This window comes from Capsicum annuum, chromosome 3, assembly GCF_002878395.1.
Source record: "Capsicum annuum cultivar UCD-10X-F1 chromosome 3, UCD10Xv1.1, whole genome shotgun sequence".
In the NCBI taxonomy this organism is placed as follows: Eukaryota; Viridiplantae; Streptophyta; class Magnoliopsida; order Solanales; family Solanaceae; genus Capsicum; species Capsicum annuum.
The window spans coordinates 263835631-263850969 of NC_061113.1; the positions used below are offsets into that span (position 1 = coordinate 263835631).

Consider the following 15339-nt stretch of genomic DNA (forward strand, 5'->3'; position numbering starts at 1 on the left):
ATATTGTAGACAATTTCTTACTGCAACTTGAAGTTGAGTTTTTCAAGTTTGAAAAACCGGAGAAACTTCAATGTCCAGGCACAACTTTAACTTCGACATACCTTTTCCAACTTGACTTCAAGTACTACCTTGTTCTTAAAAACGTCCAATTTAACAAAAAACATCAAACTAGCGTAGTAGCGCAAAAACTGTACGTTGGTTTTGACATAGAAAACCATAGGTTCGGAGATTTTAAGATGGAAGACACGTTACACATAGGATGATATTCAAAACCGAGGCTTGAGGGTTCATCTTTTGACATGTAAAAACAAGATATTACTTCTCTTGTAAGAGACCAGTTTGCCAATTTTGTTACAGTCTTTTGTGTGGCTAGAGTAAGCATAAGAACCAAAAATAGGCAGATCTCTTACTTCAAACGAACTCTTTTTCACAACCCGTTTCTACACATTCCCAACTTGTCCATCTAGATGAGCAATTCTCCTCTGCAGGATATCTCTGAGAAGACTTCCATGTCACCACATGTACAACAGGAATATCGTTTCATGGCCATACAGTGACCAGAGGAACTTGATGATAGTCATCTTTCAGGTGAAAGATTGAAAAATAGAAGTTTATTCTTAAGGTGCCAGAGCCAGTCCATAAGCCCAGTCTTCGCCCACTGGCATATGCAATAACTTCATTATTAAGAAAGATTACAGTTACATATTACTAACAGAAGTGCAGTGAAGCACTGAAATGTACCTGAGCCCAGCATCTCACTTTGTCCGAATCAATTCAAGGGGAACACTTTCCGCTGCATGCTACAGATGAGGATGAAAAGTTTAGACACAGTACATATGTCAACTATTGACAGAGATGGAGATGCTCACCCACGATCTAAGTGTTTTGAAATTGGATTTTGAATGCACCTTCGATTGCTCTGACTGAAAGGTTATTACGAGGTTGACTTTGAACTCTATGGAAAATGGACTGCACAGATGATTATATCAGTCATTATGCTATTAGTGTAATAGCAAGAGAAGAAAAGGGATTCAAATGTAAACATACGGCAAGCATGTCAAAACAAACCAAACAGATTAATTACTATCCGTAGGTCATGATTCTATTGAAATTTTCACCAATATCCAAAATAATAAAGGAGTAACTTCTATGTTATGATTTACATTGGGCCAACTCTCTTTTGTTTGATGTCTAATCATCAGAAACTTTCCAGTTGATCTGCTTTGGGAACATGAGATAAGAGGCCTAAACTCAGAAATATGAGCTGGGAAAATATCTAACTCATCCACAGTGCATAAACGTATAACAATACTCTTTCATCTGTGTGGTCTAACAGAGCAATTATAGATCTGGATCGACTCAATTGCAAGCACAATTTGGAATCCATAGTTCTCTCTGCATTATATTTATGTACAATGTACAAAGGAGATGAAACTCTTGAGAGGCCATAACAGCACTAGCTGACCAAATCTTGGGAATTTACAAACAAGAAAGATGTTAATTGGATCAAGCACATACCCAGCAAAGATTGACGGACAAGTCAAAAGGCGGGGAAGAATAATGTAGATGGGAAGAGTCATGCCTCGACATACATCTCCATCTGCTATCTAATGAACAGATAAGTTACTGCAGAATATCAGTAAGAGGAATATGGTGTAGAATTTTTCTTGGAAACACAGGAGCAGTTACAAACCTGAGTTGTCTGTATCAGAGAGGATTCAGTTGCAATCTTTTCTCCAACCAAAATTGACTCCACGCGGAGCAAGTGAATGTCAATGGATTGGATAGGAACAGCAGATGACTCAACAGTTAGCTCACCTTCAATAGGATCCGACAAAGAACATAGTGTGCACACTTTACCGCTTACCCTAAATCCCCCTATTCAGGATAAAAAGTTGCAACCATCAAATGTTATATTCTTGTTCTACTGGCAATGCTATATATCAAGACATAATTCTGGATGCAAAGCATAAAATAAACACCGCTTCTTCCACGGTTGATTTTATAGTATCTTGGGATTTGACTATTCCCCGTGTAATGGACAGAAAATCCTAATTTGAATAATGTTTCAAGTCATATTTTATAATTCTTATTCTTGCAAATCCACATTTTTCAAATTCCAAAAAGCACACTGTTTTCTAGGATTTTCACTGCAAATACTTTTGATGCATCATTCATCTGATTGATCAATGGTTTTAGTTATCCTCCTCCTATGTATTCACTTATACAAGTGGTTGAAAATGGAGAATAAACATGGAGTTTAGTGCAGCCATCCCATTTGGAATCAAATTCCCAAAAGTACAACTCAGAGCTAATAGGCATTTTCTTATCCAGCAACAAACACTCATTAAATATGATTTTATATGGACAATCAAACATCTTGATACGTGTTTATCTCAATCATAATCCACCAAGTTCTTTCTTGGTTTAGGAATTATGACAAGCTTAATTAGAGGAGGTCTTGTGCGAGGAACACAACCTATGCGTGTACTCATTATTATCACTCCTCTCCTCTCCTCCTATTTCATTTTTCTCCCATTCCCCTTTTTACTCTTCTCCACCCCTTCTTTCAACTCATCCAAAAAGAAGAAGCTGTTATTCAATAGTAAGGACTACAAACCTTCTTTCCTAATTGTATCCAAGTTTAGATACAAACATACAGTCTGCTTTCCTCTTCATAAATGAATTTTCTAATCTATAACTAGTGAACCTGATTACTTATCCAGGAAAAAGTTAGGACAAAGAAATTAGAAAACAAGAACCTGATTGTAGCTCTGGAAGTAGTGAATGCCTCTGTGTGTCCTGGGTCATATAAAAGATGACCATTTCAGGAGAAATGGGTTTCTCTGGAAGATTCTCTGAATTAGGCATTATAGCAAGGCAGATTTAGTGCTCTTCATGTACTGAGCATTAGATGACCCATAAAAAGGAGAAGGAAGAAAAAGAGATCAGGCCCAGACCCTTTTCACTTTCAATTATGAACTCCAATGTGGCAGATAGAGACTTGTGTAAGTATCCCCTTGAAATGTCTACAGTTACCAGATACTACATTGAAATGTAATAGAAATCAAAAACACAAAACTGAAACAGATTGATAACATATAGGACACAGCAAATTCTTGTCAGAATGTACCTGAATGCTAATATCCCCACCATGATATGTTTCATAAAATTTTTCCAAAGGTTTTTCTCCTCGATCTTTCAACTTGAAGGAAAATGGAATCTAGGCAACAAGAAGAAGAATCAAGACCTAAAAAAGAATAAACTAAAAAATAGCCACTCTCAGTGGCTCAAGAGGAGTAGTTTATAAGCAAAATAGAGCCATGTACAATATAGGAGTGTGAAAGATATGCATTCCACAATTCAAGAATGATATTTGGAAGATTCCTTCTTCCCTTTCACATATTCCTTTGACGCAACTTTCTACTCTCAGAACCCAAATCTCCCCAAGACAGTAAAGCTGATACCAGTATCAAAATTGATATAACATATTATTGCCCTGCGTAGCTGGTAGAGGAGGAGTTGATGCGATTTCTCCTGTTTCCTGGAATTTTTTGTTTTTCTGCGACTGCTTATAAGTACTTCTCCTTATAATTTCACATAACTAAGGATGACTACAATTTGTTTGAGATAAAAGGCTTAACATGAAATCCCAACAACTGAATTCTGAATATTCAACTACAGGAGCAAGGGATTCTTTTTCTTTTTTGGATGGGATGTTGAAGCAAGGAACGGATGGATGTCTTTCCTTTATCATCCAACTCTTGTACCAATGCTGATTTCTCTTCTCTCTTTGTCATAATACCTCTCTTCTACTGGTTCTCATATAAGCAATTTGCAGTAAGCCAACGACGTTTTTTCTTTGAGGGGGAAACTCAAACTTTGTCAGATGCTACCAGATAGGACGTATTTTAGCCAAAAGAAAAAAACATGAATTTAAGAAGCATAAAGCAACAAAATTTCACCATAACATAATTCTAAAAACATACCTCTGTAGTACCTGAGCTGATTCTACCAGATTTTAGGACCTCAACAGTCTTATTCCTGCATTACCCACAAAAAATCAGGTTGGTATCAAATTACAAAAATCAAAATGCTTTATCAAGAAAACTTACTAACAGGGTCATTTAAAAGGGAGAGAAAACATGTTCCCAGAAGATTATCCATGACTGGATTCTTGAACAAACAATATGGGAAAATTGAAGGAAAGAGAAAAGTTCTGATTTTTTGGATTGCATATTTAAACATGCTATAAATAATGCACGAACCGTTGAAGCTTCCCTCGTTCAAGTCACCATGGAGATATTAAATATTGAAATAACTAACTTATTTGAGTATACTAAATAATGCAAATTTCATGCTGTTCCTAAGCCCAAACTGCTTGACAACCTTCCACAAATATACAGGCCGTCCGCATCATGGATTAAACAAGCAGTTTAAACTTAAAAATGAATTTTGAAGAATTCTTACAGTATTGTTATAGGCTTGATAACACCATAAATAGACTCAATAACACCAGCTGATCCTCCTCGAACCTGAACGTCAACTTCAAACATACAAGTAAGCTAAAGCATTGAACTGTACTATTCCAAATTCTACACCTATTTTATTGGAAGGATCAAACTAAACATATAGGTACCTGTAAGTTGACTGAAGCGTTGACATTGAGTCGAATACCTTGATGAGAAATGGAAGAAGAGAGCTTCGTTACGATTTTGCCTTCCACTGGCTCCTGCAATTGAAATTTATTCATAACTATAAGTGAGGTACAGTAGAATACTTCCTATTTTTGATAACTTGCATAAGATCTCAAGTACATTAGGGCGATAAATGCGGTTGGATCGCGAAAGTTTGATCTCCACTGACATGACGATGAAGACGCCGACAAAGAACAAAACTTTTAAGAGCAAAAATTCCGGGAGTAGTCGCCGGATTTCTCGCCGGAGATTATTTGCACCGGAGGGTACTGGAGCTAAAAGGGTTCAATCAGAATTTTGTTAAATATTTACAGAAAAAAACACTTTATTTATTTTTATAAAATTAAAGAACTAAAGCCTCTATTTACTAAACACATGAAAAAATAGATACTAAATTATAAAAATTAAAGTTATTTTTATACGTTATAAATGACTTATTATTAATTTTTTATAATTGAGCTTGTCGCATTGAATTTTCTTAATGTAATTTATATTTTTAGAGTAATTTGTAAGCTATTGCTTATAAATAAATGTACTTAAAGAATTTATTTGATATACACAATCAATAGCTGGAAGTTACGAATAAAAAAAAATTCACGGATGGAAAATTAGAGTGCATTTTTTTCAAATTACTTTTTTAGGGGTACATTTTTTTCTACTTAAATTTCTAGAGTAATATTTGGGAATAACTGGGAAAAAAAAAAACATAAAGTTAAAAGGCTTAAATCATCGGCAGACACTTAAAGTTATTTCGAAAATTCACTTAGATCCTCAACTAAAACCTGTTTCTATCAGGTCCCTAATTCATCCGAATTTTGATCCAATCGAACTTTTTTACGTATATAGCACACCACGTGCAATGTACTCGCGAGGGCACGTGAAAAATAATTTTTTACTAAATCACGAATAGAAAGATGTCAAGTAGCACTAACGGTCCAGAAATTTTTTAATAAAACAAATTTTTTTTTAAAGAAAACCTCCAACATATTTTTTAATAAAATAATTTTTTTAAAAAAAAAGCCTCCAATATATTCTCCACCCCACCCTATCCGATACCCTTCATCTTTTTCTCCACTTTTCTTCCTCATTCTTTTTTTTTTTTTAACTTCACTCTCCTCCCATTTTTTTTTATTTTTTCTCCTTTCTTGTTCTTAGTTTTGAATTTATGAAGTGGGTTTGTTGTGGTTTGATTGATAACCAAGCAGGAGATGATTGATTGCCTCTATAAAGATTGTTTGCTTATTATTAGATTGGCATTACCAGATTTCATATAGTGGAAAGTTTTTCTTTTGACATTTTGAGCTGATTTTCTTGTAGTGTTTGGTATTTTGGAGGTGAATTTGATGTATTTTTTGTTAGATTGGCATTGTGAGATTCGTGTAGTGAGGAGAAGTTTTTAAAGTTTTTTAGATGATTTTCTTGAAGTGTTTGAAGTTTTGGAGGTGAATTTGGTGCATTATTATTGGATTGAAATTATAAGATTTGTGGAGTGAGAAGTTTCTGGTGTTTTTTAAGATGTTTTTGTTGAAATGTTGAAAATTTGAAGGTGAATTTTGGTTTGGCCATGAATTTTTTTTTCTTTTTTCGGAATTTTTTTTTCTGAGTTGAGGATTATGGTGCTTGGCCATGAGAATTCAGAAAATAATTTTGAAAAGGGAAAATAGGTTTTTTTGGTGTTTTCATAATTTCAATTCCAAATTCAATTTTTATTATTATTACATATAATTCTAATCTTTTAATTTTTTACATAAAACTCTCCTTATAACATTACGTATATAACAGTTTTAAAGAATAACATAAATATAATTTCAATGTTATCTTAATTAATATATATCTCTTTTTCTCTCTCATCATTATTTTTTTTCCTTATTTGATTTCTCCCTAATTTAATGCATTATTTTACTGTTAATGATCCTAATTACTATAATATAATAATAATAATAATTTTTTATTGTGATATGGATATTTAAGGAATTATAGTCATGTAATTATTAATGGATAATCGTTTTCTATATTTATGAAATTAATAAAGTTGTAGCAGATTAGTTTACCACTGTCACAAATTATTCTCATTTTTAATTTGATTATATATATTATATTGTGTACATCTTTATTATACTATTCGGATATAAATAGTTTATACCATATATATGCTAAAAATATAACTCAGTGATATATATTTTTCATAAAAAAATATATCCAATTTAACAAATTTATACCTTAAACTACAATTGCTACCTTTATATACCGTAATACTTGATATCTTTATACACCAAGTATTATTTTTATATCTATAAATATATAAAGTATTATATTTATAACAGAAATATACAAAGTATGTTATATATAAAGTTTATACCATGTATATATCATATACATATATATAAATATACAAAGTATTAAGAAACATACTAAGTATATTTATAACATAAATATACAAAGTATGTTATATATGAAGTTTATACAATGTATATATCATATATATATATATATATATATATATATATATATATGTATATGTGTGTGTGTGTTTGTGTGTGTATAAATATACAAAGTACAAAGAAACATACTAACCATATTTATATATTTATGGTATATGATATAATATACCATAAATATGCAAAATATATTTTACATAGAAATAATTTATTCACACACAATAAAATCTTTCACATATAAGAAAATTAAAGAAATAAATTAACGGTACCCTAAAATTTAATAACAACTCATCATTTTTTATTTTCTAGGAACGAAAAATAAAGAAAATAAATTATTAAATTCCTAAAAAAATAAATTTGTTTGAAAGATAATATTTGTTACCTAAAAAATAGGAAGCAGTGATCTGTTAATATAACGTCCATATTTAAAATTTTCAAATATGAGAAAACGGCTATTAATGTAAATATTATATATGTCATAATTGAAATTCATTAAATATAGCCATGTATATGTAATTATTTTTATAAAAATGGCTAATTGTGTTCTTTTCTCGTTAGTGGGTAAATTTTAGTTGGGTCATTTTGATAATTTGTAAAAGTTGGGCATAAAATTATATTTAAAAGAGTTTTTTCAAAAGTCAAAAAAAAAAAAAAAAGACATGACCAAACACCACTCCAACTTCAATTTCAATTTCAACTCTAACTCCGAAAATTTTTAGTTTTCATGGTCAAACGGCTACTTAGTATTCATTTGGCCATAGAAATTTTTCTTTTTTTTTCAAAAAATTATTTCACAAAAAAGTGAAAACACGCTGCGTTTGGCCATGAATTTTTGAACTCCAGTTTCGAAAAATTATTTGGAAAAGTGAAACTTGTTTTCACTTTTTTTCACTCATACTTTTCTCACAAAATTTTAAAAATAATTTTAATTTATATTTATGGTCAAATACAACTCCAACTTCAACTCCGAAAAAAAAATTATGGCGAAACAGGGCCTTAGTGAAAAAGATTCAAACTTTAGGACGATATAAAGTGAATATTTGATAGGTTTTGGTGCATTTTTTATTGGATTGGCATTACGAGATTCATGTTGTGAGGAGATGTTTCTGGCAATTTTGAGTTGATTTTGTTGAAATGTTTTAAGATTTGGAGGTGAATTTGATACCTTTTTTGTTAGATTGGTATTACCAGATTCGTGCAGTCAGACGTTTTTGGTGTTGTTGAGTTGATTTTCTTGAAGTGTTCCAAATTTGGGGTTGAGTTTGGTGTTTATTTGATTAGATTTTTTTTTTTTGTCATGCTTATTTGATTAGATTGGCATTGCCAAATTCGTATAACGAGAAATTTTCTGTCGTTTTGAGTTGATTTAGTTGAGATTTTTCATATTTGGAGATGAACTTGTGCATTTTTTGTTATATTGGCATTACCAGATTAGTGTGGGGAGGGGGTTGAAGAAGAAGACGACTGCGTGGGGGATGCTAGACGCCGGAGGAGGGGGTGAAGAAGACGACGATGGAGTGGAGGTGTTTTTTTCTTTTTTTTTTTTTAATTAAGAAATTATTATTAAATAAATAATTAAATAGAAAAATGAACAAATTAGTAATTTCACCATATAATTATTTTTTTTGCCATGTATTTTTTTTAATTAGTTAATTTTGTCATGTTAGGTAAGTTTGTTACACATACTTATATCTTTTGTTAATTAGACAAAAAAAGTCTGATTGAATTAAAATTTTGGTGGGTTAAAAGCCTGATAAATACAGGTCTTAATTGAGAGGTTTAAGTGAATTTTTAAAATAATTTAAGTGTCTATCGATAACTTATGCGAAATTAAAACATTATTTGAACTTTTTGTTAGTAAAATTAATTTCTGGGTGAAGACTTTGCTATTTTGTCTCTCATATTTCGAGATTCTAATTACGTGGCAGCTTCTTACTGGTGCAGGTGACGACAGCCTACGTGCCAATCGAAATACACGATAAGAGCCCTACGTTCCCGTCTTCTTCAACTCCTTCACCGGGATCTAACTACCAACCGCCGACGAGCATGTCCGGCATCTAGTAACGATATAAATTCACCGCTGACGAACATCTCCGGCATCCATTAACAATATAAATTCACCGCCGACGAGCATCTCCGGCGTCCATTAAGGATAGAAATTCAATAAGGAAATGAGAAATCGAAAAACACGAAAGATAACCTTCGTTTTCCTACTTCTCACACTTCTCCCAATTTCTACGCTCGGCCGCCAATTGGTCCTCGTTCTCTCTCAAGAAGACCTAAAAGAAGCCGCCGCTGATTCAACAAACCTCGTCGATGACACATCGGATTCTGGATTCGATGATTTTATTGACTCCGAAGCTAAACCGGATTACGTACTTGATCCCGGTTCATGGAGCCCGATTTTTGAACCGGCTACCGCGTCGGAAGATCACCTTGAACATGAAGGTGTATATTACTCTGCGGTTAGTAAGATAGTTAAGGCGTATAGTCGGGGTGATGAAAGAGCGATGGAGGAAGCGGCATCGGAGATTGAAGCGGCTGCTGTGGCTGGTCACCCTCATGCGCAGTCGATTTTAGGGTTTTTGTATGGAATGGGGATTGGAAGAGAAAGGAGTAAAGCTAAGTCTTTTTTGTATCATCATTTTGCTGCTGAAGGTGGTAATATGCAATCCAAAATGGCACTTGCTTACACTTATTCTCGCCAAGAGGTGAGTGTTTGTTCCTTAGCTTTTATTAATCTGAGGATTGAAGCGTTTAGGAATGCTCACATTTGTATGTAATATGCAAAAACCTTGCTTTTCTGCTTTTGAGATATTTTATGTTGCTGTTGCATAGTGAGCTACAGAGCTCTAGTTTGTTTTGGTTCGTGGTCATCAAGGGGGAAAACGAGGTGGTTATCATCGGGGACGATTGTGAATTTTGTGTTGAGAGATCTAAAAGTTGTGTTTGGATTCTTGTTTGCACAAGGTAATGTGCAAAAAAGGAAAGAAAAAGAGATGTTTGCAAAGTACAAGCAGGTTTTTTATTTGTAAGTGGTAGTTCTGGCTAATTCGGAGCTTTGCTTTGTTGGAGACGTGAAATTGCATTTTTATAACGCACTTATGTTTGAGTGTGGGTTGTTCTATGGGTTCCCTTGTTCTATTTTCTGTCGCAGTTAATAGAAAAGATTATCTTTTCTCATCCATTCTCGTTGTTTATTTGATCACAGATGCATGATAAAGCTGTAAAATTGTATGCCGAATTGGCAGAGGTAGCCATTAACAGTTTCCTGATATCGAAGGACTCACCTGTGATTGAACCAGTGAGGATACACAGTGGAGCAGAGGAAAATAAGGAAGCCTTGAGGAAGTCGCGAGGTGAGGAGGATGAGGACTTCCAGATTTTGGAATACCAGGCACAAAAAGGGAACGCTGGTGCAATGTATACAATTGGGATATTCTACTACTTTGGATTAAGGGGAGTACGACGTGATCACACCAAAGCATTATCATGGTTTCTGAAGGCAGTGGAGAAGGGGGAGCCGAGATCTATGGAACTTCTTGGGGAAATATATGCAAGAGGAGCTGGAGCTGAAAGGAACTTTACCAAGGCATTAGAGTGGCTTACTCTTGCATCCAGGCAACAACTTTATTCTGCTTACAATGGTTTGGGCTATCTCTATGTCAAAGGATATGGAGTGGAAAAGAACAACACTAAGGTAAAATTCTGTTCTTTCATTGCCGGTTTTGGACAAGGTTAATGCACATAGACTTTTTCATCTTTTATTCCCCATATAAATAATAACACAAACTTGGATCTCCATATCTTTATCCACGGGTTTGCATCTAGCTTTTAACACTATATTTTTGTTAGTTCTCTGGTTTGTTCATTTTCAAGTGCTTGCTGCTCGTATCTATCGCATTTTTTATTACTTATTTTTTCTCTACCTTTTTAAAAGAGGATTACTCTTTTATGTTTAAGCTTTATTAGTTAGATTCTTGCTATTGCCTCTATTGAAAAGGTTGTCTAGGATTCAGTTGACATACTGGTTGCTCTCTGTTGCAGGCAAAAGAGTATTTTGAGAAGGCTGCAGACAATGGAGAGGCTGGTGGGTTGTACAACCTCGGAGTAATGTACCTTAAAGGAATTGGGGTGAAGAGGGATGTGAAAATAGCGTCCAAATATTTTATAAACGCATTGGATGCTGGTCAACCAAAAACATTTTATCAACTGGCGAAAATGTTCCATACTGGTGTAAGTCTTAAGAAGAATGTTCCTCTGGTGAGTCCAATGCAGTTTGTCATCTCCTCATACGTTTACTGGGATTATCAAGCTTACATCAGTATGTTATGTTTTATTTCTCATGAATGAACTTGGTTATCAGTTGATCTTTCCTATATGTTGCCTTAGTTGAAACACCATACAAGACTTGTTTGCTTAATGCCACTTATCCCAAAAACAAAAGAAGAAGGGTGTGCCTTATGTTTGGTGGCTAGTTATACTAAATGACCTTATTTAAACACTGGCTTCAAATCCGAAGTAGAGCCTCTTAGCCATGTTTTTTCATCATGATAATTTCGATGAGAATAGATTGATTGGGTGGAGTGGAAATATATATTCTCCAATCCAATTTACATGTCACTTCTCATTTTTAGACCTTCCAAAATATTTGACACCAATATATTAATAATGTTTTGGTACAACTTGACAACTTCCAAGAATTTTATTCATTTCAACTCTGAAGTATCTAGAACTTTGAACTGAAGCTTTCTGCACGGAACTAACTATTTATCATTTATGTTAATATTCTCTTCTACCACTAGTACTAATATACAAAGCAATTAAAGTAAATTCTTAAACTCTATGTCATATCAAAACTGTCATTAAAAACGGAATGTACTTAGTAATTTTTCTCTCCTAGGTGATCTACTGAGAAATATCCCCTCATATCTTTTATACATTTTTTTTGGTAGAGAGGAGATAGCCCTGTATATAGTCGTGGATAGATTTCTGTAAGGATGCGAACTCACATAGCTTTCAAGGTTATTCTCCTTTATCTGAGAAAAAAGAGAGAAGCAACAACAACAACAACAACAAACCCAGTGTATTCCCACTTAGTGGGGTCTGGGGGGGTAAGATGTACGCAGTCCATACCTCTACCTCTGATGAAGTAGAAAGGCTGTTTCCGGAAGTAGAAAAAAGAGAGAAGCATGAGATAATAATCGCCAAAGCTTCTATGTTCACAGTGATAAATTCTAAGAAGTGTTTTTATATTCTTAAGTTGCATAAATAACCTTAAAAGGATGATTTTTCTTCTTTTTCCCTTTTGTGGTCCTCCTCCCTTTTCACGTGCCTCCATTGTTTCAGGCATCTTCCTTGTATAAAGTAGTTGCAGAACGTGGACCATGGAGTTCTTTGTCTAGATGGGCACTAGAGTCATATTTGAGAGGAGATGTGGGCAGGGCTTTCCTTCTATATTCGAGAATGGCAGAGTTAGGCTATGAGATTGCACAAAGTAATGCTGCATGGATCCTTGACAAATATGGAGAAAGAAGCATGTGTTTGGGAGAATCTGGAATTTGCAGCGATGAAGAGAGGCATCAACGCTCGCATGCCTTGTGGTGGCAAGCTTCAGAGCAGGGTAATGAACATGCTGCGTTGCTTATTGGAGATGCATATTACTATGGCCGGGTATGTTACTTTACATTCAGTTGAAGTAGCCTTAAAGTTGTTAATGTCATTCTAATCTCTTCCCATATCACTATGGTCGGGTATGTTGGTTTACATTCAGTAGTCATAGCCGTAAGTTGTTTATCTTTATTATAATCTCTTCTTTCCTTGGCTTGATCTGCGCATTAATGAAGTTATGGAAGGTTATTCATCTGTTTCTTTTTATAGGGTACTGAGAGGGACTATGACCGTGCAGCAGAGGCATATTTGCATGCGAAATCGCAATCTAATGCTCAAGCTATGTTTAATTTGGGTTATATGCATGAGCATGGCCAAGGACTGCCTTACGATCTTCATCTTGCCAAGCGTTACTACGATCAAGCGTTAGAAGTTGATCATGCTGCAAAGTTGCCTGTGACGTTGGCCCTTGCAAGCTTGTGGATAAGGAAAAACTATGCCAATGGCATCCTGGTAAATGTTTCCTCCGTTTCTCTCACCCACATACAAGTACATGTACGCATGCACACAAATATTTCGCTGTTCATTTTGTGTTTCAGTACCTCTAGCCACTTCACCCTCATACATTTGTTGGATGATCCCTTGTTTCCTTGGTCAAAACTGTGAGAGAGAAGACTAATCAGTTAAATGTCCTAAAGGTATCACCAGTACTTAGGTACAGAATATATGAGGGTTCTCTCATTGTTGTTGGGACCTTTCCTTTGGCATTTGCAGAATATGATTGGATTCCCTAGGAATATAAAAGAACCTTGAGTGTGTTGAATCAGAGTTTGCAGGAGCTATCAAATGCAGTCCATTTTCCATATTTGCTTAATGGGGAATGGGGCCCTAATAATTACCCTAATTGGGTTTTGCATGCGCATCAAGTTTGGATGAACTGAATGTAATGCAGGAGACTATTTAGAACGGAAAGAAACAAAGCACAATCTGAATCCTACTCCCACTTGTATTGAAGTTCAGAAGCACATGAGTTGGAGGAGTAATCGTTTTGGTTTTGTGAAAACATGGTGGTTTTACGTACTCGAGATTGCCATGGGACTCATAAGATGCTTCAAACAGAGTGTTGTTGCCATGTCAAAGCCCCGAAATTATCACAATTAGCAGCAAGGGTAAATCTGGATTGTTTAGTGGAAGTTGTGGGAGATTGTGAGCAGAGGAATAGCAATGTGGAAAGGGTTGTGGTGTTACAAATAGACATTATGTGCAGCTGGAGAGGGTTGTAATTTTGGCTAGGATTAGGGGACTTAGGAAGCATATTTAGAAGAGACTCATCGAAACCGAGAGTACAAGCCGAAAGTAGTAGTTGAGATCAGATTAATCAGACGAGTTGAATATAATCCCAACATCAGTAGAGCCTGACTTCTGTGCTCTACTAGTATGTGTAATACCAGTAGGAAGAGTAGTTCTATTTGAACTCTTTTTCATTGCAAACACCCTTTTTTGAGTGTTTATTGGAGAGCCTTTGAGTCAGCACGTTTATGCTTCCTGCCATTAGATCATGCAAGTTGGAGTCTCTAGACTCTTTAATGATGTTAGATGGGGGCAAAGGAGTTCTACCCTTTTTTGGGATTTGTTGGGAGTTGCTTTCTTAGTTGAGCCGCTTAGCTTGTTTTCTATCATCGTATTTCCTTGGTTACATGTAGCAAGAAACAGTTGAGCTGATGTAGGAATTCAATGATCTCTTGTGCTTGACATCATGCTCCAACTTTTATTGTCCCCTAACTCGCGTAATGTAGGGGCTGCAGTAACTGATCCTCAACTTATAAATTGTAGAAATATAATATATTTTCCTTTTTAATTTGATATTTTGATTGATATGCACTCTTTTGTGGGTTTTCTTTTTTGTAGGTTCACGTTATTGATTCCTTACCAGAAGTGTACCCCAAAGTGGAAGCGTGGGTGGAGGATGTCCTAATGGAAGAAGGAAATGCAACAATTCTCACCCTCTTTGTATGCCTTCTAACGGTGCTTTACCTTCGCGAGCGGCAGCGCAGACATGTTGCTGCTGCGGGTGAGATCGCCTTCCCTCATCAACTTGGTGAACAAGGTGTGCCTGTAGGCAATTAATCTGTTTCCAGATAGTTCCATTCTTGTGTTCTCTCCAAGCGGAAGAGATAAATTCTTTTGCGATGTAGAAAATTTTTCTTGTTTTGGTTATTAGAGAGCTGCCCTTTTGTTTTGGGCAATGTTATATATTTGTCATACACACCGCGACTAATAGGATGTAGTGGAGGATTGTCACAACTTGATTTCTCTTTTGCTCATTTGCAGTATAGATTTTGGTACTTAATTATATCCTTGTTGTAGCTTATATAAGTATTGCTCGCTCTGATAGACAGTACATAATAACAACAAAAATCATGGTTTTCTCTCAGTTTGTTTCGGGGCTGGGAAGTCTGTTGGAGCAACTGCCCTCTTAACTACTATTTGGTCCCCTTGTTTATATTTGTATATATTTGTATAGTTACTGGCTGGGATTTCCTTCATTGTTCTTATTTGCCACGGGAAAATGTTTTCTGAATCGCACTGAGAAA

At 34.9% G+C, this 15339-nt stretch overlaps 2 protein-coding genes across 3 annotated transcripts; one reads left to right on the top strand and one right to left on the bottom strand.

Annotated features, from left to right (window-relative positions):
- Window positions 1–237: 237 nt before the first annotated feature.
- LOC107862223 (vacuolar protein sorting-associated protein 26C) lies at window positions 238–5255 on the bottom strand. 2 transcript variants are annotated; one of them, XM_016707725.2, is made up of 12 exons: window positions 4818–5255; window positions 4640–4732; window positions 4471–4535; window positions 3990–4044; window positions 3134–3223; window positions 2961–3045; window positions 2763–2858; window positions 1694–1878; window positions 1519–1607; window positions 874–969; window positions 742–800; window positions 238–658 (listed from the first exon to the last, which is right to left on the bottom strand). In XM_016707725.2, the coding sequence occupies exons 1-11, from the start codon at window positions 4866–4868 to the stop codon at window positions 770–772; spliced, it is 936 nt and encodes a 311-aa protein (XP_016563211.1). In that variant the 5' UTR covers window positions 4869–5255; the 3' UTR covers window positions 238–658; window positions 742–769. The 2 variants fall into 2 exon arrangements, with proteins under 2 accessions (XP_016563211.1, XP_016563210.1); XM_016707724.2 differs by having other exon boundaries at window positions 870–969; window positions 4818–5189.
- Window positions 5256–8946: 3691 nt separating this feature from the next.
- LOC107862224 (ERAD-associated E3 ubiquitin-protein ligase component HRD3A) lies at window positions 8947–15098 on the top strand. Its single transcript, XM_016707726.2, has 6 exons — window positions 8947–9846; window positions 10347–10835; window positions 11183–11398; window positions 12485–12808; window positions 13016–13258; window positions 14654–15098. The coding sequence occupies exons 1-6, from the start codon at window positions 9307–9309 to the stop codon at window positions 14870–14872; spliced, it is 2031 nt and encodes a 676-aa protein (XP_016563212.1). The 5' UTR covers window positions 8947–9306; the 3' UTR covers window positions 14873–15098.
- The last annotated feature ends 241 nt before the right edge of the window (window positions 15099–15339 follow it).